General features: G+C 38.8%; 1 protein-coding gene across 1 annotated transcript in view; it reads left to right on the forward strand.

The window, feature by feature from the left end:
• Nucleotides 1-21,919, forward strand: part of lgr4 (leucine-rich repeat containing G protein-coupled receptor 4) — a 104,229-nt gene that overhangs the window by 34,599 nt on the left and 47,711 nt on the right. The window contains 1 exon segment of the mRNA XM_052029675.1: nucleotides 13,722-13,793. Within this exon segment, the coding sequence (XP_051885635.1) occupies nucleotides 13,722-13,793 (72 nt within the window).

Here is a 21,919-nt window from a genome sequence, read left to right on the forward strand (position 1 = left end):
TTTTAAACCCTGCAATGTAAACTATCAACTTGAAATGTTAGCTCTGTTTCACTCTCCATAGATGCTGCCTGACTTTCTGAATATTACCTGAACTTTCTGATTTTGCTTTGAATTTGCAGCATTTTAGTTTTGTTTTTGTAATGTTGTTTTCAACTTGATTCCTTGATGTAGCAATTTAGAAGACTTGAATGCATTCCTTTTAATTTGTCCTCCATGCTATAAACTGCAAATTTAATTTGGCCAACTAAGTCCCCTATGATTTACTTCATAATCCTTACCAACCACAACTAACAGTTTTAAAATAGTATTAGATTAAAGGAAAAGTAGTAAACTTGAGTTTAAGAAGATTTTGGAATTCAGCAAAGGGTGATTATGAAATGAATGACAATGGGAGTGTAAATCAGTGAGACACAAAAGCAATTGTAAATGTTTTGTAGGTAAATTACTGGTTTGTACTCTGTCCAGCACTTATGCACATTGTTAAATGGTCACCATATCACCTTATGACTCTTCATTTTGACATTTCTATTACTAATTTTGATCTTATTGTTTCTTGAACCCTCATGCTTACCTTCATTAATTTATGAGTTGGGTGATAGTCACAGCTTTTTGATTTGGCAGGGCACTTGTAACCAATCTATACCAATGGAATAACTCCCTCTTTTCCAGAACCTGGGCCATTGCTTATGATTTGAAACTTCTGCCTCCCAAATTACAGGATTCCATTATGTTCAAGTCTCCAAGTCAACCCAAGAGAAAGCAGCATGGTAGCATAGCGGTTAGCGCGACACTATTACAGCACCAGCGATCGGGGTTCAATTCTCGTCACTGTCTGTAAGGAGTTTGTACATTCTCCTGTGTCTGTGGGTTTCCTCCGGGTGCTCCGGTTTCCTCCCACTTTCTAAAGATGTACGGGCAGGTTAATATGGGGGTTTAAAATGGGCGGTGCGGACTCGTTGGGCTGGAAGGGCCTGTTACCATGCTGTAAATAAAAACTTTTTAAAAAAGAAGGCAGATGGATGGAACTTAATCAGCTGAAATTTCAACTTTTGGAGCATCTTGATCCCTTTTAAACTGTCATCCCCGAAAAGAATTTGGCATAGTTTCTTTTTCTGTTCACTTCTGTTTTTTTTTTACACACTACTTCATACATTGCTCATGAAGTAGGTTCTGGGTGTATGAAATTTCATGGTTTGAAGTCAGGCTATGGTTAGAGTTCAAAGTTGAATGTCACATCAAGACCTGGGATTGGGTAGAGGCTTTGAAATCCACCAAGATGCAAGCTTCAATGAAAATCAGATGTTAATGCTTCATTGTACCCATTCAAAAGAAAGAAAATTGAAAGAAAAAAGGAGAGTGAAGTGAGTCTGGAGAGAAAATGTGAATGTGGAACAGTGGGGACCAATAAAGTCAGATTGTATGCTTACCTGTATCTGTGTATATTTTTGCATCAGGACTTGGCAGAAAATGTGGCCGTGCCTTAAAATATTGCAGTATGAATCACCCAAACTCGTTTATTCACTTGAACCAAAATGGGGTGGCTAGCCTGGGTAACATGCAACATCCACAAGGCCAAGGTCCTTGACTGACCTCCCTCTACTGCATCACACTGCCCTCCAACAATATAGTCATGGTAAGACCCTGAAAACACTACATTCGATGTATCAGCATAGCCATTGGTCAATTCAGGAAAAGGATATTTGAAGGACCTTGAACCTGGTCTCCTGGGCAGTACTCATGCTTGCCCTCTAAGTCAGAACCTACAGCAGACATCTTGAGGTACTGGAAAAATACCACCAACTATATTTCTGCAAAATCCTTAATTCCCTGGAAGGATAAGCAGACCAATGTCAGCATCCTCACATGTAATGTCCCTATAATTTGAGACCCTGGTTATTCTAAATTGGCTATATTAGGCTGACCATGTTATTCACATGCCTAATACCAATCTCTCAACGAACACAATTTTCTGAGCTCTGCAGTGGGAAAGATAACCAGGCACGCAGAAAAATTCAAGGATGTACTCAAAGCTTCCTTGAAGTGTTAGATCCCCACTGACTCCTGAGAATCTTTTTCTCATGACTGCTCAAGATATAGAAGGCATCATTTAAGAAGGCATTGAAAACCTTACAACCGTGCGTTGAAAACGTAAGTCCTGTGCAAGTGATTGAAGGACTTCAAACCATTCACATACTTCCTCCTTGCATCTTCTTCAAATCCCTTCTCTCTCCACCCCCCCCCCCCCCCCCCGGTCAAACAGTCAGCCATCAGCTTCATCTGTGGTTCCTACAGTGACCTCATTAACCACCTCAGAGCCCACAAAACTGAAGGGGAAGCGAGTGTCTTTGTTTCCAAGGGATTGCCTATGAAGAAGAATACATGGAGCTTTGGCAACTTAATAAAAGTAATTTTAAAAATTGTCTTGTAAATTTATGAATGACTTTTTTACAAATTTGTTTTCTTTGTGCAAGTTTTTACCACTGCTTTCAGCTGCATGCATTCATATATACTAGTAAAAATACCTGTGTTTCTTTCTATAAATCTGTTATGTGATCTTTAACATCCATGTTAGGGTTAGTGTCAACTTCTTGACTACAAATTGTCTTTAAAATCCTCTTCCCTACCATCTTTCTCATCTGTAATGTGTAAGAACCTCTCCAACATTTCATAACCCAAGATTGAGACCATCTGTTCTGCTGCCCTCTCTCAATTCTTGCCCTGAACCATATGTTCAGACACTTCCTCTGGCTGTCCATAAGTTCACATCTTTCCTTGGCTTCAAGTCTCCTCATGTCTTTGCTTGTGCTTGATCCATGTGCTGCTCATTGAACTCTGTTTCCTTGAAAATTTTACCTCTTTAAAATAAGCAGCTTGTTACATTTTGTTTGAGCTATTCTGCAATACAGTATTTTGCTGTTAGGCACAGTATAAATTTAGTTTGTAAGCAAGCAGAGAATAATTCCGTGGTTCATCTTATTTGGAAGACCTCACCTTCAGTTATGCAGTACTCCCACTATAAAGTGTTGGCTTCGATTCAAATTGATTTGTTAACACCAACATTTTTAAACCCTGTTTATTCTTTTGGCTACCTCTATTTCTTCAAAGTGCAACAAACAGATATGATTCAGTGGTGCAAAAGAGAGCAGTGTTTAATAGAATAAACATCAGAAGTTGGGTTGTGGACACACTACCTGAGTTGCAACTAAGTGAGTTCCATGATAAGATTGTAAAAAGAAAACTCATTTCAGCTCTCAATATCATGGAAACAAAACAAATTGCAATAAAGGGTGCAGGGAGGTTTACCAGGATGCTGCCTGGATTAGAAGGTATGAGCTATAAGGAGAGATTGGCCAAACTTGGGTTGTTTTCTCTGGAGTGTTGGAGGCTGAGGAGAGATCTGATAGAAGTTTATGAAATTATGAGAGTCATAGATAGGGTAGATGGTCAGAATCTTTTTCTCAGGGTAGAAGTATCAGGTACTTGAGTACATGCATTTAAGGTGAGAAGGGGAAAGTTTAAAGGAGATGTGTGGGTTAGTTGGTGCCAGGGGTAGTGGTGGAAGCAGATGATAGTGACGTTTGAGGCTGTTAGATAGACACATGAATATGCAGCGAATGGAGGGATATTGATCATGTACAGGCAGAAGAGATTTAGTTAAATTCAGCATCGTGCTCAGCACAGACATCATGAGCTTGAAAGACCTGTTCCTGTGCTGTACTATTCTGTGTTCTATGTAGTGCCAGCAGAATGCATTTTAAAGGAAATCTGTGATGTATAGCCCTATAATAACCATACATCAGCCAGGATTTTTCCTGACTGACCTTGCTGCCAGAACTCGTTGCTTGCATTCACCACTGTCCTGAACTTTCTTACTTTGAAACTAAAGGTCCCTGACATTCAGAAGCACAAAGTATTAAAAGTTAATTAACAATTCAGATTTGAAAAGTTAGTGAAAAGGAAATGCTTAAAGACTGGAATTGTAAATGATTAAAAGATAGCCAGCCTACTTTTCTTCTCACAGGCCTACAATTGCCGATGCTGAAGCATCGTGCATCTTTTTCTGTCCTTGAATTTGTAACCCTATTTTATTCAATGCCAAAGGATTCTGGTAGTTGAGGTTAAGCACTGATCAAGCCTCAAATAATTGTTGAAGACGAAGGACTTGAATTCCTTTTGGTTGGGGAGGGGTGGGGGGAGGGAATAAAGTTTCACTTTTGATAGTGGTATTAAGTGAAATATTATCATCGTTCTTCCTTCATTCTATAGAGAAATTGACTAATAAGCCAGGCCACTAAGCTGATTGTTATTTGGCATGCAAACTTAATCAGCAAGAATCCCAATCTATGTAGAAATATAACATGTGTGGATTAGTTGCCGCTAAGCTTGTGACTTGAGTCTATAATCTTATTCATGCACCTGAAAAGCAAATCCAAACTAAAGTACTGCAGATGCTGGAAATCTAAAATAAAAACAGGAAATGCTGAGCCTCAATGCTCAAACGCAGCCTGACCTGAGTATTTACAGCACTTTCTGTTTTTATTACTCTGAATTGATGCCTTTAGGTAAATTTTCAATTTTCCAAAATTAAATTCATTAGTTATTGCTTTTTCTTAAATCTGGTAACAAATGTAAATAAGTTTTAAAAAAAATAAAAACACCATTTTGCATCAGCATTATTGGTACATAAATGAAGATTTGAAGTTAGTCTGCTGAGATGTACCACAGAAACTGAATGAAGGGTTGTTTTATTTTACTACTTGAGGGGGATTCCCAACTTTGGTTGCATGGAGGTGGTGTGTAAGGTGTAATTAATAGATATGACTTAATTGGAGGTCATGTGGTTCCATGGTTGTGAAAATCTGGTGTCCAAATTAATGCTGAGTTTGGGTTCCGAGCAACTCATAAAACTGGAAATGTCTCCGCCTATCAGCTCAGCTTTACATTAAGTCCTTAAGAGTTACTAATTGAAAGTGGATGAGGTGGGGATGATGGGGAGAAAAGTGGAAAGTGAGAGAGAGGAGTTTCATCTAACTGTTCATTCAGTGCTCCAGTATATATAAAAAAAAGTTGAGATTGCTGTCATGGTACTTTTTATTAGTACAAGAAAAATACTTGTATGTTATATGAAATTGTATGGGTATGCTCCTATTGTGTGGAGACAGTTAAATGATAATTCTTTGTCAACATGCTTTGACACTTGATTATATAATGGTTTCATGTTGTTGTAAACTCTTTCCCAGCCTTGGTTTGCCTGCTACTGCAGCCAATACTGAATTAATCAGTCTTGCAATGATGAAAACCTTACTGGATCTCTTCTGTAAAAGTATACATCCTTGTACGCTTTGCTGAAAGATTATGCATAGATATTGGCTGAACTCCTCAGTGAGAGCCTCCCACACTTCGCCAGTTGTATCCTGTCTTTTGGAGGATTGCCAAAGTATGGAAACGGATGTATAATGAAGTATACTGTTGGTTGGTTGGTTGCTAAGGCTTAATAAACAGGATTTGCCTTGAGCACCTAAATACTTTCTATCTTGTTAGGGCATTTACTGACAATTTGTTTGGTTATAAATCTTTTAAGTTTGTGACTGCAGTTTTTTTTCCACTTTTAATGTGATTGATATCTATGGAAGATTGAAGTAGGCAAAGTATAGCTGCTGTAATGGGAATACACTTGGATTTCCATTAATAATTTGCCTTGAATGAGTTAGCAATAGAATGTGCATTGTGACTTCAACCTTTTTAAACTGAGGGCTAGAATTTTTAGTTGCATTCAACAAATTACACTAATACTACTAATCTTGTTAATTATTAGGGTTAAATCTGATTGATCATTGTTCCATGTTACAGTGAAATGAATCCCTAAAATTGGAGTCCAGTCCAATTAAAATCTGCAAATGTCAGTAATGCTATATTTTGGTACCATCAGCTATTTTCCTTAATGCTGTCTTGAATGTTTTATTTTGCTCCCTTACAAAAGACACCACTAGGGATGAGTCAGGAGTACTGATGGTGAATATCAACTCCTATTTCACATTGTACATTTTGAAGACGTCTGTCATCATTGTTATTTATTCAAAATGTTTCTCCCCCAAATTAAAAATGTGTTTTTGGTTCCAATTTACTTTTTTACCTGAATTAAGAAAAAATTGTACTATTTTTAAAATACTTCAATACTTGACTGTGATCCTTTTCCTTTCTTCCTCCCTTGGGCCTGTGAGTTTCTGTCTACCTGCCTGTTTAGGTGCTGCTTTATGTTGAAACATCATGGTCAGGGATTTGCTAAAACAGTCAGCTGTCAGTATTCACTGTTTTAATAGAGGAAATCTGTCAGTGGTCTCTGGAACGTGAATATTCAGTTAAGTGCAGAAATCCAAAAGCTGTCGTCACTGACTCTCTACTCCTTCACAGGGTGTACTGTAATAGTCTTAATTAATCTAATTGTGATTTTTTTTTTGTTTGCTCAGATCTTTGAATGACATCTCCAGAAATATTACACAACTTAGGATGGGACAAAACTTTTTAATATTAGACTAAGCCAAGGTTATTGCTTATAAATTCTCCTGGTCCAAAAATGTAAATTCATTATATAAATTGTCATTATCTTGGATAATCCAAAATGTAATCTTTTAATTGTTTTAAAGTTTAAAAGACAGCAACATAAGATTAAAAGGAAGTTGAAATATTAACGTTGATAAAGCTGAAGTACAATACTTTATTTATTTCTGTTTTGTGATGTGAGAATTATGCAGTGAATAGTTGTGGCTGGAATCTAGAGATCCTTTATATAGTTGACACCTGACAACAATTGACATCAGGAAATGAGCAATCCATGACAAGACACCAAAGAAAACTGCTTTTAAAGATCTTTCATTTGGTCTCTGCTGCAAATACTGCTGCACTGCTGTTGAATGGGAAAGCTGTACAAAAATCTATTGATCAGATTGATTCCTCAATTGAATTTTGTTGATGTATAATCCTAAATCAGCAAAGGTTTAGTTGGAGAATATACCATTTGGGAAGATCATTTTCCTAATGGAAAGAGTGGATATTTTTTAGAAGGCAGTTTTATTACGGTAATCGTGTGATTATAGTACAGTTTTTAACCGTACATTAAGATTGCAATCTATTATATATTTTAAAAAGTAGGAAAATTGTCTGTTGTACAAGTAGTTAGTCTCGTGTATTTTAAAATGCATTCCATTTTAATACCAATTTTTGGCAGCGGCATGACTTCAAATAACTCTTGGTCTTAATTTTGTTACCCATGTTTTTCAGCTGATTTATAAATTTGTTGTGACTAATAGAGCATTTAAAACAAGAATCTACCATTTAATGCTTGGAATTTTTGCCACATTGATGCTTTGTTACCCTTGTAGCAATAAAAACATAATTTATTGAAATATATATTGGTATAATAATTGAAGTTAGTGTTAGAATTATCAAAAGAGAACTTGGAATTTGAAACAAATACAGTGCAGCAATTTAGTTTTAGTCCATCAACTTACATATTTTACATTTACAGTTTACATATACAGTTTAATACAGTATATATTTAATAGTTATATTAAATATAACTTTAATATATATTTAATATATACAGTTTAATACAGTATTGTATACTGTATATAATTTATATATAAATTTGTGAACCTGATTTTTTTCTCTCTAATAAATGGCGAATTTGGGAATTTGAGAATCACGCATCAATTATTGATGCAATTCCAATAGGTGGCGTACAGACGGAGTTCTTCATTCTTAACAGAAATATGACCATGTTCCACATGTGGTTGGCAAATGACAATTTTTAGAATGAATGTTAGAGAAACTCGTAATAAGAAATGAAAATGCCATGTGAATCAAGGGAGACTTGTTTATTGCCAATCAGTTGGTAGTGATGTTTTAGGCTTCTGCTCTACCGAATCATTGGCTTATAAATTTTAAGATGCTATTCAGCACTTTTTACTTCAGTTAATCATGTTAACATTCGAATTGAGTGCAGTAATATGCTATTACAGATGCATGCTGAGCTTTACTTACAGAAAGTTGGATGTTTAATTGGTAAAAGCATGGAAAATTCTCTGCATGGTGATGAATATTTTCCTGGTATGCAGTGCTTGTGGCTTTTCTCTGGAATTGTTCCCCGCACTTTAAGATTGAGATGGAACATGCTGATAGTTGAAGAAATGACAGTGAAATTATGCAAAATGTTATTTTTATACCACACCCAGGAACATTCTCTAGGTTTTATTTTTAAAGTGACCACAGGGGCTGATAAACTAATTAGAAGCACGTGCATATCTTAAGTCCTCGAAGTACGTATATCCAGGCAGAAACCACACATGCATTTTGACTCCAAACTCCTGTCCCTTGAAATATGACTGGGCAGCACTGGCTAAGTTTTAGAAATGCAGTTTTTTTTTGCCTTCCTAACAATTAGCTGCCAGATGTAACATCTGCCTCTGCCAGGATCATTTTGTCATCAAAGAATGTGGTTTGTAATATCCTCATGCTTTCTCCCCAACCTTTGTTGGGGAGAAAGCATGTCATCACTTCATATTAACAAATAAGGTCTCCCAATTAGATATCTGTCTTGCTTAGTTTAATATTTTTTATTAGTACTTATGAATATCTTGATAAGTTGGAGTTCTGGTTAAATCATGGAACTTGTAATGGTGAGTGTGACAGCATTTTCCAACCTTTGTAGGCCTCTGACTGTAGTTGATCTATTTTGTTCTCTTTAACATAGTGCTTAGTTGCATTTAGTGGACAGATGGAATGTTGTGCAAATCAATTTTTTTGAAAGTCTAAACTAATATTTTATCCATTCTGTATAGTTGATCACAAAATAATGAGATGAACTTGTTGGAAGTGCAAAATTTTGAAGTATTGAGAAGAAAAAAATGGACACCATCTCTTAGATCAGGGAGGTGTGGCAAAACTTGGTCAGAGATGCATTTTAAGAAAGGACTTGAGGAAAAAGTAGAAAGTGGGTTGCGGGGGAGAATTCATGATGGTTTATAGGTATGTAAGGAACTCTAGGTGAATGAGGCAAATTTGTCACTACGTTTTCAGCAATACATTTTGTAGCATCATAATTGATTATTTTGTGATATTCAAGATAAATCTAAAAGAATCTAAGCACATTGAATAGTACTCTACTCTGGTATTCCCACTGTCGTTATACCTCTGCCTCTGCATAATTTAGTAGTTGACTGGCAAGAGTGACATCTTTGTCTTTCAATTAGACTTGTACCCTGCACAAGTTGGAATGCAATTTCATCTATCCAGTCCAGGTAAATAAGGACATAGATATTTTACAGAGAAGTTTCACTGGTGTACATGTTCTCTTTACATATCTAGAATGTTCCAAAATGTATATCAAAAATGAACTATTTTTAAATTATAGTCACTGTCAGCAGACACGAGGGAACCAATTTTTTGTGTGCCATGTTGTCACGGCAGATGAGCCGAATGACCAGTTAATCTGTTAGGAAAGTATAGAGAATTTAATTTTGATCAAATTAACAGAATGCTTCATCCTATGAACAGGTAATCCTTCAAATCCATTTGAATAACTGTATATCATAACATGAAAAGTCCAGAATATAAATAATTGGTAATTCCCCTATTTGTCATACCTGGGGGACCCTACTACATGTCTGCTGTAAATTTGTATTATATAACAATCATCTAACAATTGTATTTTGGGAAGAAATAATCCTGCTTTTATTGGGAGGCTTCTGCAGTAGTTTGTAGAACCTCTGTTTAAGTATACTTTATGGTAATTTTTTTTAAAGTCCTGGCCTGCCTCCAACTTGGGCTGATGTAATAGTAAACCTTTTGATTATGGATACAGTTTTTATGGCAGGGAATTGCTTTGTGCCTGACTCAATGCTTCTCCATCTTATTTGGCTATGAATTCAGCAGCTGGCAGCCAAAAAACATCAATTTTAATCATCTGAAACAATTTAGCTGCAGTTGATAAGTATGACCAAGGCAGCCTACTTGAATATCTAAACTACTGGAAAGGCTGATAAGACCCTTCTTTCAGGCAGTTGTCCTTTATCTGTTTGAGATAACTTGCTTTTGGAAAACTGTTAGCAGGAAGTTTGGTGTGTAAATGTATGCTCATGTGTTCAGAATTCCATGTATAAAGCAAAAAATTGCTGCTGCAACTCTGTTCAGTTGAGTTAATGTTTGCTTTGCATGGGTATGTATGGTCAGGAAGGTTGGCAGTACATTCATCTTGTGTTACAATCAGTTTTTTAGTTTGAGCTGCTTTCCAGTAAATATTCTGGTCATGATGACTATGGCACATAAATTTTGAAGTTGAGGGATTATCTGTGCCTAGCTTATGAATTTCAGATGTTTTGTGAATTTCAGATGTTTTAAATAAGCCATGGCTGAATTTAAATCACTGTTTTAACTTCAATCAATGCTCAGTGCTGAATTGGATGACCTTGCCCAGGATGGTGTTTGATGTTGTCATGCCTAACTGTTATAAAATGTGTAAATGCTTCAGCTCCTGATGACCTGGTTTTGTTATTCTGCTTAAAAGCACACATGAAGAATGATTGAGGTCAGTCTAAGGAAGAATGGACATGGGTAGTTAATTTCCTTGCAGAAAAGTTTGCACCAGGCTTGTAGTTTCGTATTACACTATTTTTAATATAAATTGGGTTCATGTAAGTTAACTTTTAATTGTTCATTAAGCTTTTGGTGTAAATTTTCTCTAATTTTAAACTATTTTTTCCTAGTGCAACATAGTTAATGTAACCAGTGATGCAAATTTTAAGCCATTTTACAAATTGATAAATGTATGGGTTGGGTGAAGTGTATCTATATAAATTGAGTTTACTCTGCAATGCTTATTGGGCAACATACAATATAAACTGCCAATAAAATGCAAACAATGCCTAATAAATGACATCAATAAGTAACTCTGGTTATTGTGTGGCACAAAAATATCTAATTTTCTGTTGCATGGCAACACTACAAAATAACTTGTGTGTTTATTGAGGTATACACCCATTTCCTGATATCTAAAGTAAGAAAACACTATTCTGTAAATAGTGTGTCAAGCCTAATGGGTATGGATTGCTACTACTTATGCCCTTATCAGTTTTAAAACAAAGTTTAACTCCTTGTGGTGTGACCTGCTGAACTGATCTGATATGGTGTCAGTTCTGAAATGCAAGTAGGATATTATAATTTTTGCTATTATAAACAGTCTGAGACCAATGATAGCAAACCATGACATTTTATGAATGAATCTCCCATTAGTTCTTCCACTTGACTCAAAGGAGTATGATTTGTCAAGGATCTAGTGCTGAATATAAAGAAGTATATTTTCCAATAATAGCTTGATTTGTTGTGCCATTTACTGCATTGTGGAATTATTTTAAGATATTTATCTATTAGTCACATGTACATCAAAACACAGTGAAATGCATCTTTTTGCCTTACTGAGAATATACTGGGGGACAGCCCGCAAGTGTTGCCACTCTTCCGGTGGCAACATAGCATGCCCACAGCCCCTAACTGTACGTCTTTGGAAACGTGGGAGAAAACCGGAGCATCCAGAGGAAACCCATGCATACGGGGAGAACGTACAAACTCCTTACAGACTGTGGCGGAATTGAACCCAGGTCGCTGGTGCTGTAATAGCATTATGCTAACTGCTACACTACCATGCTGCCCCCCTATTTTCTGTTTTATGGGAGACTCCAAGTTAGAAAATCTGCTTAAAATTAAATTTGTTCTACCACCCATTATGTTGTAGGCTTTAAAAACAGATGATTACACTTAGCCAGGCCCAAGGCCACCAGAAAATTTATAAGTTGTGGTGTAAAACAGAGTGATTTTTTTTTTTCCTTTCCCACAGATAAATTATGGGCTATTGAAAATATATTGGTGTTTTCCAATGCTAAATCTGATATTTTTTTTGAGTTGTCAAGTCTTCAAGTGACAGTACTTTCATCATTACAAAGGAGGATAATGTTGCTGGGATTTTGGCATTGGATTGAAATATTGGATGGACTAAAAACTGAAAAGTGGGTAGGTAGGCTATTTAAAGTGGATAAGTCATCTGATCCAAATGAGGGAAGGAAGGGTGGAACCTGTGGAAGTATTAACCATAATCTTGCAGCATCTGCAGATGTAGGAGTAATCCTTAAGACTGAAGAACAGTAGATGTTTACATCCATGTTCAAAAAAGTGCAAGAATAAACCTAGTATCTAACAGGGCAATCCATTGTGGGGAAACTTTAAGTAATGATGATCAGTGACCTGTCACTTGGACAAGTGTGGATTGGTTGGGTAAAACCAGTATCAATTTGTTCAAATGTTTAACTAAACATGATTTTTTCCCCCCCTCTTTTTGATGAGGTAATGGGTTCGATAAGAGAAATGTAGAATACATGGTTAATCAAATGCTTTTTGAAAATCCACATTAAGTGCTTATAATCTGAACCAATGTCACTAATTTACAATGCTTAGCATTAAACAGAAATTGAGCTGAAATACGGGTATAGTGGCAAAACTAGTGGAGCTGTTGCCTCAGCACCAGAGACCCTGGTTTAATCATCTCCTATGTCTTTCTGGAGGTTGCACACTCTCCCTGTGACCACATTGGTTTTCTCTGTGTGCTCCAGTTTCCTCCCATGTCCTAAAGATGTGCTAGTTGGTAGGTTAATTAGCTGCTGTAAATTGCACCTAGTGAGAGTGGTGGAATCTGTGATTGGAGAAAAGTTCATAAGAATGAACATTTAGGATTAATGTAAGATTAGTATAAATGGTTGGGTGATGGTCAGCATGTAATTGCTGGTTGAAAGGACTCATTTCCACGCCCTATGTCTCTATGCTTTTACTTGATGTTGATGCCCCTGCCCTGGAGATTGATGTGCTGTAGGCTGGAAATCTTGATCATAGAAAACTGTTCCAAGATTGGCAATTGCCAATGCAAAACATTACACACTTGGAACCATTGCCAGAGACACAAGAGTCTGGAGCAATAAACAATCTGCTGGAGGAATTCAGCAGGTCAGACCTGATGCAGGTTTCAATCTGAATGTCAACAATTCCTTACCACCCCCCCATTCCCCCCCAAAGATGCTGATTGGTCCCCTTCAGCAGATTGATTGTTGCTCTAAAACCATAGCTGATTTGCGTTTGGTAGGAATTGTGGGCTTTTTGTTTTATGAATTCCAGTATATACTACAGTTAACCAAATGTTATGGAAATTTCATAAAGAGGCTTTAGATAGTGAGGGGAATTTGTAGTCTGGCTACTTGCAGGGGAAACAATTCAGCTCAATTTGTGTTTAATGTCAGGCATTGTAAATGAATGGTTCGATAACCAGTGATTTTTTTAAAATGCCTTGTCTGATGTTAAATTATTAAAGATTTCATTTTTCAAACTGCTATCATCTTGCACTGGCCAAAGTAGGTGCATTGTAGTATACGTCAGAAGAGCCAGATGATAGGCATGGTGATAGATGATGCTTTTAGCTTTGGTTTTAATACATTTTACACATTTTTGCTGTTGGAACAGTTTTACAGTACTCAATGCCACAGAACACCTGTCTGAACTGTAGACCACTAAATGACACACAGAGCTTGATTGTATTTCAATTTCATGCTGTAGTTATCTATTTTCCTGATTCCTAATTTATTTTTTGTCACAACATGATTGCTTGACTGTTATATCTTTTCTTTCAGGCGATTGGCTGGTAATGACCTGTGCTACATTCATCCAGAGGCTTTGTCTGGTTTATCGCAGCTGAAAGTTTTGTAAGTATTAAGCTGTTCCTTCGATCTTGGGAATCCTTCAAAAAATACTCAGCTTTCCAAACTTGGTGCATGAAAATGGATTGGGATTAGTTTTCCCAAAGATAAATCTCAAGAGTATTTAAGTTTTAAAATGTCAAGTAGTCCTGAACTAATTCTCATTTTGTAGAACAGTGAAACTCTCAATATATTCCAGTGAAAATAATTATATTTAAGTTGCAAAACATGATCTACTTGTCTTTTAATCTAAATGAGTGAATTTGACCCTCCTGTGCATGTGTACAGATGACCCATTCCCAAGCCTGTACTTTATTTTGCCCCTCCTGCCTTTCCCTGCAAGTTCAAGTGTTTTTTTACCTCCTGCCTGTACCCGCTTTTGCTGAAAGATCATAGACCTGGTGTTACCTCTGTTGCTATCTTCACAGGTGCTTTTTCCAGGATTTTTGGTTTCTATTTCAGACTTTAGAGCATCGGCACTATTTTGCTTTTGAATAACATGCAATTTGTCTTCTGGATTTGTATTAAAATAGCATGGTAATTTAAGGATCATTCAAAGTAAATTATCATGTTCTAATATCCAGCTGAGGGCTTGTTTAGAGCAATGAAAGCCACCTGATGCAAGAACATAAATAGGAGCAGGAGTCTGCCATTTGCTCCCCTGTGCCTGCTCCACCATTCAATAAGGTAATAGAAGTTATTGATTCAGTGCTACTTTCATGTATTAACCCCATAATTCCCTGGTTTTTGTAGTGTCTAAAAAATCTATCAACATCTCTCAAAAATACTTTGCGAATGAGCCTCCATGGCCATCTTGTGTAATGATTCCAAAAGTTTACCATGTGGAGAAAGTTCTTAGCTTTTATTTTGCAACTTTGAGCCCTGGTTCTAGACATCCCAGCCAGGGAAAAATCAGCACTGCATCCACATTGTCAGGCCTCTTAAGAATGTTGTATATTTGCATTCTTGTAAGCTTGAGTACAAGCCAGTCTGCTTAATCTCTCCTCATACAACAGACCCACTGTCCCAGGAATCAACCTGATGAACGATTGTAGAACCCACTCTATTGCAAATATATTATTCCTGATGTCCAGAGACCAGATAGGTACATAACAGTTATGTTACCAGGGTTCTATAACTGGAGCAAAAAACAAACTGCTGGAGAATCTGTGGGTCAGGCTGCATATGTGTAGGCAGAGAGATGGTTGACGTTTCGGGTCAAGACCTTGCATCAGGACTGAGAATGTAGAGGGGAGATGGCCAGTATAAAGAAGTGAGGGGGCACAGTGAGGCTGTATACCTCTTGTTACAGACTTCCAATTGGGAAAAAAAAGCACCTATCTACTATTACTGTCTGCCTCTTATCACCAATCCAATTTTAGATTCAGTTTGCCAACACACCTCTGATGCCTTGTGTCTGATTTTTGGGCAGATGTGCATGTGGGGAATTCTGCTTGATCAGAGGGAGAATGTGCAGACTCCACACAGGCAGCACCAGAGGTCCGAATTGAATGCAGGTTGCTGGAGCTGTGAAGCAACAGTTCTACTAACTGCGCCAGTGTGTCGCCCAAAACTAATACATTATTCACTGCTAGTTTTCTTTCATTAATGAAAACTATTCTTGATTCATTTATTCCATACTTATGGTTCTACACTCTTTTGGGAGGCTTTCTGTGTGTTCCATGAAGATGGAAACAAAAATGTAATTATCATTGTATCTGCCTCATTTCCCACTACAAATTCTCCTGTCTCAATCTGTAATAACTCTGCTTTTTTCACATATTTATAGAAGATCTTGCAATCTGTTTTTATATTTCTTGCTAATCTACTAATGTTCTACTTTCCCTTTTCTTATCAGTGTTTGTTTTCAACTGAACTCTGGATGACAAGATCAGGTCAATGCATTGGTTACTTATTTCCCTGTAGTTTAAAATTCTTTGAAAATTGATTTTTCTTATTTCAGTTACGTGCTTCAGAATGTAACCTGAGAGTAGGGTTGGGAGTCTGTGCTTGTGATGCTGCTGCAAGCAAGTTTTTAATTGTACCTGTACCTCACTGTACTTGTGCATATGATAATAAACTCAACTTGACTGCATACCAAAATATCTGTTCATATGACCACAGATGTGCCAGTCTGTACATTATCTTTTTGGGGATTGAGTAAGTTTAGGACAAGGTGGTGGGGGAGAAAGAAAAATGTAGTGAGATAGTTGAGAGATTTCAGCTCAAGTTGCTTCTAATTTAGCAGCAGCATCCCTGGCATATATGGAGAGGGGCCGTGCTTTCTTTTATTGCCAGAATACAAATTCTCTTGTTCTTCTGTCCCTTAACATTCACCGGACTCAATTTTGAGAGATCTCAATCCTTGCTGCTATTACCTTTGGCAGCAATGTTGCCTAACACTAGGGGATTCTAGGAATAGGTTCACAGTGCAGCTTGTGATGACCTGCTTCACTTGTAATTAAAAACTGCTCATTTGTTTGCACAAGTGCTTAAGGTGTGTTCCCCTGGCTACCCAGCAAGATTATGCTTGTGTTTGCAGGGGTTGTAACATAGAAATGTTCCTGCAAGAAAATCAGTGTTGAAGGACAGCCCAAACATGCCCTTTCAGACAATGCCTCAAAGACAATTAATGACCCCTATTGGGAGCTGCAGGTTCTTGGACTGCTGAGGTTCCCATGATTTGCATCTCTGAAGAAACTTTTGGTTCTCCACCGGAAAAAGGCAGGACTGATTTGATTAGAATGACTAGGCAATCCAGGAGCTAATTCACCACAAATGCAAAGCATTATTGGATCGGAAACTACTCCATAATCAAGGGAGAACTGCTCCACATCCACCAGAAGGCTTTCCACAGCCACCCTCTCACAACCCCTCAAGACCTTGCTTGCTATAGTCAAGCTCCCCTCTTGCTCTTCTAAATCCTAGCGGGTACATGCCTAACAAATCCAACAAGAGAACCTGCCCAGTCCAGTTTTAGAACACAGAACAGTACAGCACAGGAACAGACCCTTCAGCCCACAATGTTGTGCCAAACCAATTACATTAGTAATAAAATAATCCCTTTTGCTGACAATGTCCATATCCTATCATTTCCTTCACATTCATGTGCCCATCTAAGAGCTTCTTGAATGCCCCTATCATATTTGCCTTCACCACCCCAGGCAGCACATTCCAGGCACCCACTTTTTTAAAACTTGCCCCACACATCTCCTTTGAACTTTCCTCCTCTCACCTTAAATGCATGCCCTCTAGTATTAGACATTTCAACCCTGGGTAAAAGATACTGGCTGTCAACTCTATCTATGCCTCTCAATCTTGTAAACCTCTATCAGATCTCCCCTCAGACTCTGCCGCTCCGGAGAAAACAACCCAAGTTTGTCCAGACTATCCTCCATGCCCTCTAATCCAGGCAGCATCTCGGTAAACCTCTTCTAAGCCTTGACATCCTTCCTATAATGGGGTGACCAGAACTAAATACAATATTCGAGAGGCAGCCTAACTAAAGTTTTATAAAGCTGCAGGATAACTTCCTGACTCTTGAACTCAATGCCTAGACTAATGAAGACAAGTTTGCCATTTGCCTTCTGTACCACCCTATCAACCTGTGTAGCCACTTTCAGGGAGCTATGAACTTGGACTCCAAGATCCTTCTGCTCGTCAATGCTGTTAAGGGCCTTGCCATTAACAGTGTACTGCCTCTTTACATTTGATCTCCCAAGGTGCAACACTTCACATTTGGCTAGGTTGAACTCCATCTGCCGTTTCTCTGCCCATATCTGCAACTGATCTATATCCCGTTGTATCCTTTGCCAGTCTTCCATGCTATCCACAGCACCACCAATCTTCGTATCATCCGCAAATTTACTAACCTACCCATGTACATTTTCATCTAGGTAATTTACATACATCACAAGTAGCAGAGGTCCCAGTATGGATCCCAGAGGAATGCCACTAGTCACAGACCTCCAGCTAGAAAAGTCTCATCAACCACTACCCCCTCTTTTACAGCCAAGCCAGCTTTGAATCCAAACAGCCAATTCACCTTGGATCCCATGCATCTTAATCTTCTGGATGAGCCTCCCTTGAGGGACCTTGTCAAATGCCTTACTAAAATCCATGTAGACAACATCCACAGCTCTACCTTTATCAATCACCTTCATTACTTCGTCAAAAAACTCAATTAAGTTAGTAAGGCGTGACTTGCCCTGCACAAAGCTGTGCTGACTGTCCCTAATTAGGCTATGGTTTTCCAAATGCTGATAAATCCTATCCCCAAGTATTCTCTCCAGTAACTTCCCTACCACTGACATGAGGCTCAGCAGTCTATAGTTACCGAGATTATCCCTGTTTCCCTTCTTGAATAATGGAGCAACATTAGATACTCGCCAGTCCTCTGGGTCCTCGCCTGTGGCTAGAGAGGACAAAAAGATATTGGTCAAGGCCCCAGCAATCTCCTCTTTGCCTCTCAATATCTCAATAACCTGGGATATATCCCATCAGGCCCTGGGGAGTTAACCACCTTAATGCTCTGAGACCTGACACTACCTCCTCCTTTATCTCAATGCCCTAGCACATTAGCATGCTCCACACTGATCTCCCTATCCTCCACATCCTTCTCCTTGGTAAATACTGATGTAAAGGACTCATTAATGACCTCACCCACCACTTCCACTTCCAAGCACATGTTCCCTCTTATCCTTGAGTGGTTCTACTCTCCCCCTAGTTATCTTCTTGCTCTTGATGTATGTATAGAATGCCTTGGGATTCTTTAATCCTACTTACCAAGGACTTTTCGTGGCCCCTCCTGGCTTTCCTAATTCCCTTCTTGAGTTCCTTTCTGGCTGCTTCGTAATCCTCAAGTGCTCAATTTAATCCCAGTTTCCTAAACTTTACATACTTTCCTTTTTCTTCTTGACTAAATTCACCACCTCTCTCGACATCCAAGGTTCTCTTACCCTGCCATTCTTGTCAGTCCTTCTTACTGGAACACACCTGTCCTGTACTCTGTGCAGTTAGTCTTTAAAAGTACTCCAAATGTCAGATGTGGACTTGCTTATAAACAGCTGTTCCCAATTAATTCTGGATAACCCAGGGTACAGGCTTCAGATAGGTCATCTGGCCAGGCTCATTACCCAATACCAGGTCCAATACAGCCCCTCCTGTTGTTGGACTATTGACATCTTGATTTAAGAAACCCTCCTGGATGCACCTAACAAATTCTGCCCCATATAAACATCTGACACAAAGGAGATCCCAGTTCATATTAGGGATGTTGAAGTCCCCCACGACAACAACCCTATTAGTTTTACACCTTTCCCTAATCTGCCTGTTTATCTGTTCCCCATTGTCCTGGTGGCTATCGGGGGTGGGGGGGGGGGGGGGGAAGGTTGGTGGTCTATAGTATAATCCCATCAGAGTGATTGCACCTTTCTTATTTTTGAGTTCTACCCACATAGACTCAGTGGACAAGCCCTCCATTATGTCCCCTCTGATTGCAGCTGTGATATTGTCCCTGATTAGTAGTGCAACTCCTCCCCCCACCCCCCTTTACTAAAACATCAAAAACCAGGAACATTAAGCACCCATTGCTGTCCCTCTCTCAACCAGTTCTGTTATGGCCACAACATCATAGTGCCATGTACTGATCCATGCTCTAAGTTCATCACCCTTAATTATAATACTCCTGGCATTCAAATACACACACTTAAAACTGTCCGTCCCATCATGTATATTACTTTGCTCCTGCCTGTTTTATTTTTAAACTGGCCCTGACATCTACCTTCCTCTCAATCCCTCCACTTTCTGACCTGGTGCTCTGGTTCCCATCCCCTTGCCAAACTAGTTTAAACCCTCCTTGAGCACTAGTGAACCTTCTGGCCAGGACATTGGTTCCCCTCCAGTTGAGGCCATTGACCCAGGTTCAATTCCAGCCACTGTCTGTAAGGAGTTCGTACGTTCTCCCTGTGTCTGTGTGGGTTTCCTCCCACATTCCAAAGACGTACGGGTTAGGAAGTTATGGGCATGCCATGTTGTTGCCAGAAGCGTGGCAACACTTGCGGGCTGCCCCCAGAACACTTTACGCAAAAGATGTATTTCACTGTGTGTTTTGATGTACATGTGACTAATAAAAATATCTTATCTTAATCCGTCCTCCTTGTACAAGTCACCATTGCCCCAGAAGAGGTTCCAGTGATCCAAGAACCTGAAACCCTATCCCCTGCACCAATACCTCAGCCATGCATTCATCTGTTCTATCATCCCATTCCTGCCCTGACTAGCACATGGCACTGGGAGTAATCCAGAGATTACTACCTTGGAGGTCCTGCTCTTCAGCCTCTTTCCTAACTCCCAATACCTGCTGCACAAGACCTCTTCCCCTTTTCTACCTATGTCATTAGTGCCAACGTGCACCACAACCTCTGGCTGCTCACCCTCTCCCTTGAGAATATTCTGCAGTTGCTCTGAGACATCTTCGACTCCAGCACCTGAGAGGCAACACACCATCTTGACGTCTCTTTCGTGGCCACAGAATCTCCTGTCTGTCCCCCTAACTATCGAGTCTTCTATCACTATTGCTCTGCCTGACTTTACCCTTCCCTGCTGAGCTGCAGAGCTGGCTGTTGCTGCTGTGCCCTGATAAGTCATCTCCCCCTGTAGTATCCAAAGGGGTATACTTGTTGCTGAGGGGTATGGACACAGGGGAACCCTGCATTGACTGCTTGCTTGCCTTACTGCTCCTGGTGGTCGCCCATCTATCTGAAGCCTATATCCTGGGTGTGACCAACTCAGTAAAGGTTTCATCTGTGAGGTTTTCAGCTTCCCAGATGGTCCTGAGTACATCCAACTCCAGCTCTATTTCCTTGTCCTGGTCAGTCAGGAGCTGCAGCTGGGTGCACTTCCTGCAGATGTTGTCATCAGGGAGACTGAGGTTCCCTGATATCTCACATCTTGCAGGAGGAGCATTCCACTACCCTAACTGCCATCCTGAATAAAGGACTTGAGGATTTACAGACAACAAAATAAAGACCTTGCCTGTGCCGCCTTACTGAAACATTTCTTTTTAAAGAGCTGCTTGCACTCTCCACACTTAGGTCATTTACTCAGCCTCTTCTCGCCAAAGCTTCAGTACCCCACTCTAACACTGAATCACTCTAAAAATGGCTGCTCCGCTTAACCCCACCTTTTTATTGGCTGCCGCTGATTAGCTAATTAGCCAGTTATTACTAACAAATATGACTCTATAAGGGTCCTGCTCACTGAAAAAGAACACCGAGCACAGAGACTTGCCTCTTTTTAAAAATCCCACCTCTTGTTTCAAGTCCTGGCTCCAACTCGCTGAAAGTGCCTAATAGACTTCTGGCTTTTATTCTGGATATCTCTGTTGTGCTTCCTGAACCAAGATCTTCTGTAATTGAGTTTTGCTCTCTTTGGTACAAACAATGCCTTTTCTAACCTGTATTGGCTGTGAAAGTCTTGGGTTTCAGAAAGGTGATATGTAATCATGTTCTGTTCTAGTATTTAATCAAAGATAAGTAAGGATCAAAAATAAATCTCCTTTGGCTATTATTTGCAAAACAGAAGAGCTGTAGAAGAGGTTACAGCAATGGGGAGTGACTCAATATACCATTAGGCATTGGCTTAATACAAAAGCTCTAGTTACAATAGATGACTGAACAAGAATCATTAACAAATTTACAGTAGTTAATTTTTAAATATTTAAGTAAGGGTTTGTTGCTGACCCTCAAAGTCTCAGTGTCTCTGGATTTGAGTGGCTGCTTAATTCTAGCCAGATAAGTATGAAATTTCAAAATTTGATTTTGCCTGATGAAACAGAAATATTTGTCTTCCATTCAAAAAAAGACCCTAATCCAGCACTTGTAAATAAATTCAAGGTACTTTTTTTTATTTGAATTAGATGTCCTGGTCTATCCATCTGACTTGGATCTGTACAATAACTTTGTTTTGTTACCATAAGTGGAAACATGGGCAGTTTTCTATGTCTGAACCTGTTATTTAGTCATTTAGGATAATAAAAGAATCGATACCTTTAAACAGCACTAATAAAATGGCTTCAGTTTTGTCAAATGCACACCATTTGGTACATGGATAGGAGAGGTTTAAAGGGCTTT

The sequence above is a fragment of the Pristis pectinata genome, chromosome 14 (genome assembly GCF_009764475.1).
Source record: "Pristis pectinata isolate sPriPec2 chromosome 14, sPriPec2.1.pri, whole genome shotgun sequence".
Taxonomy (NCBI): domain Eukaryota; kingdom Metazoa; phylum Chordata; class Chondrichthyes; order Rhinopristiformes; family Pristidae; genus Pristis; species Pristis pectinata.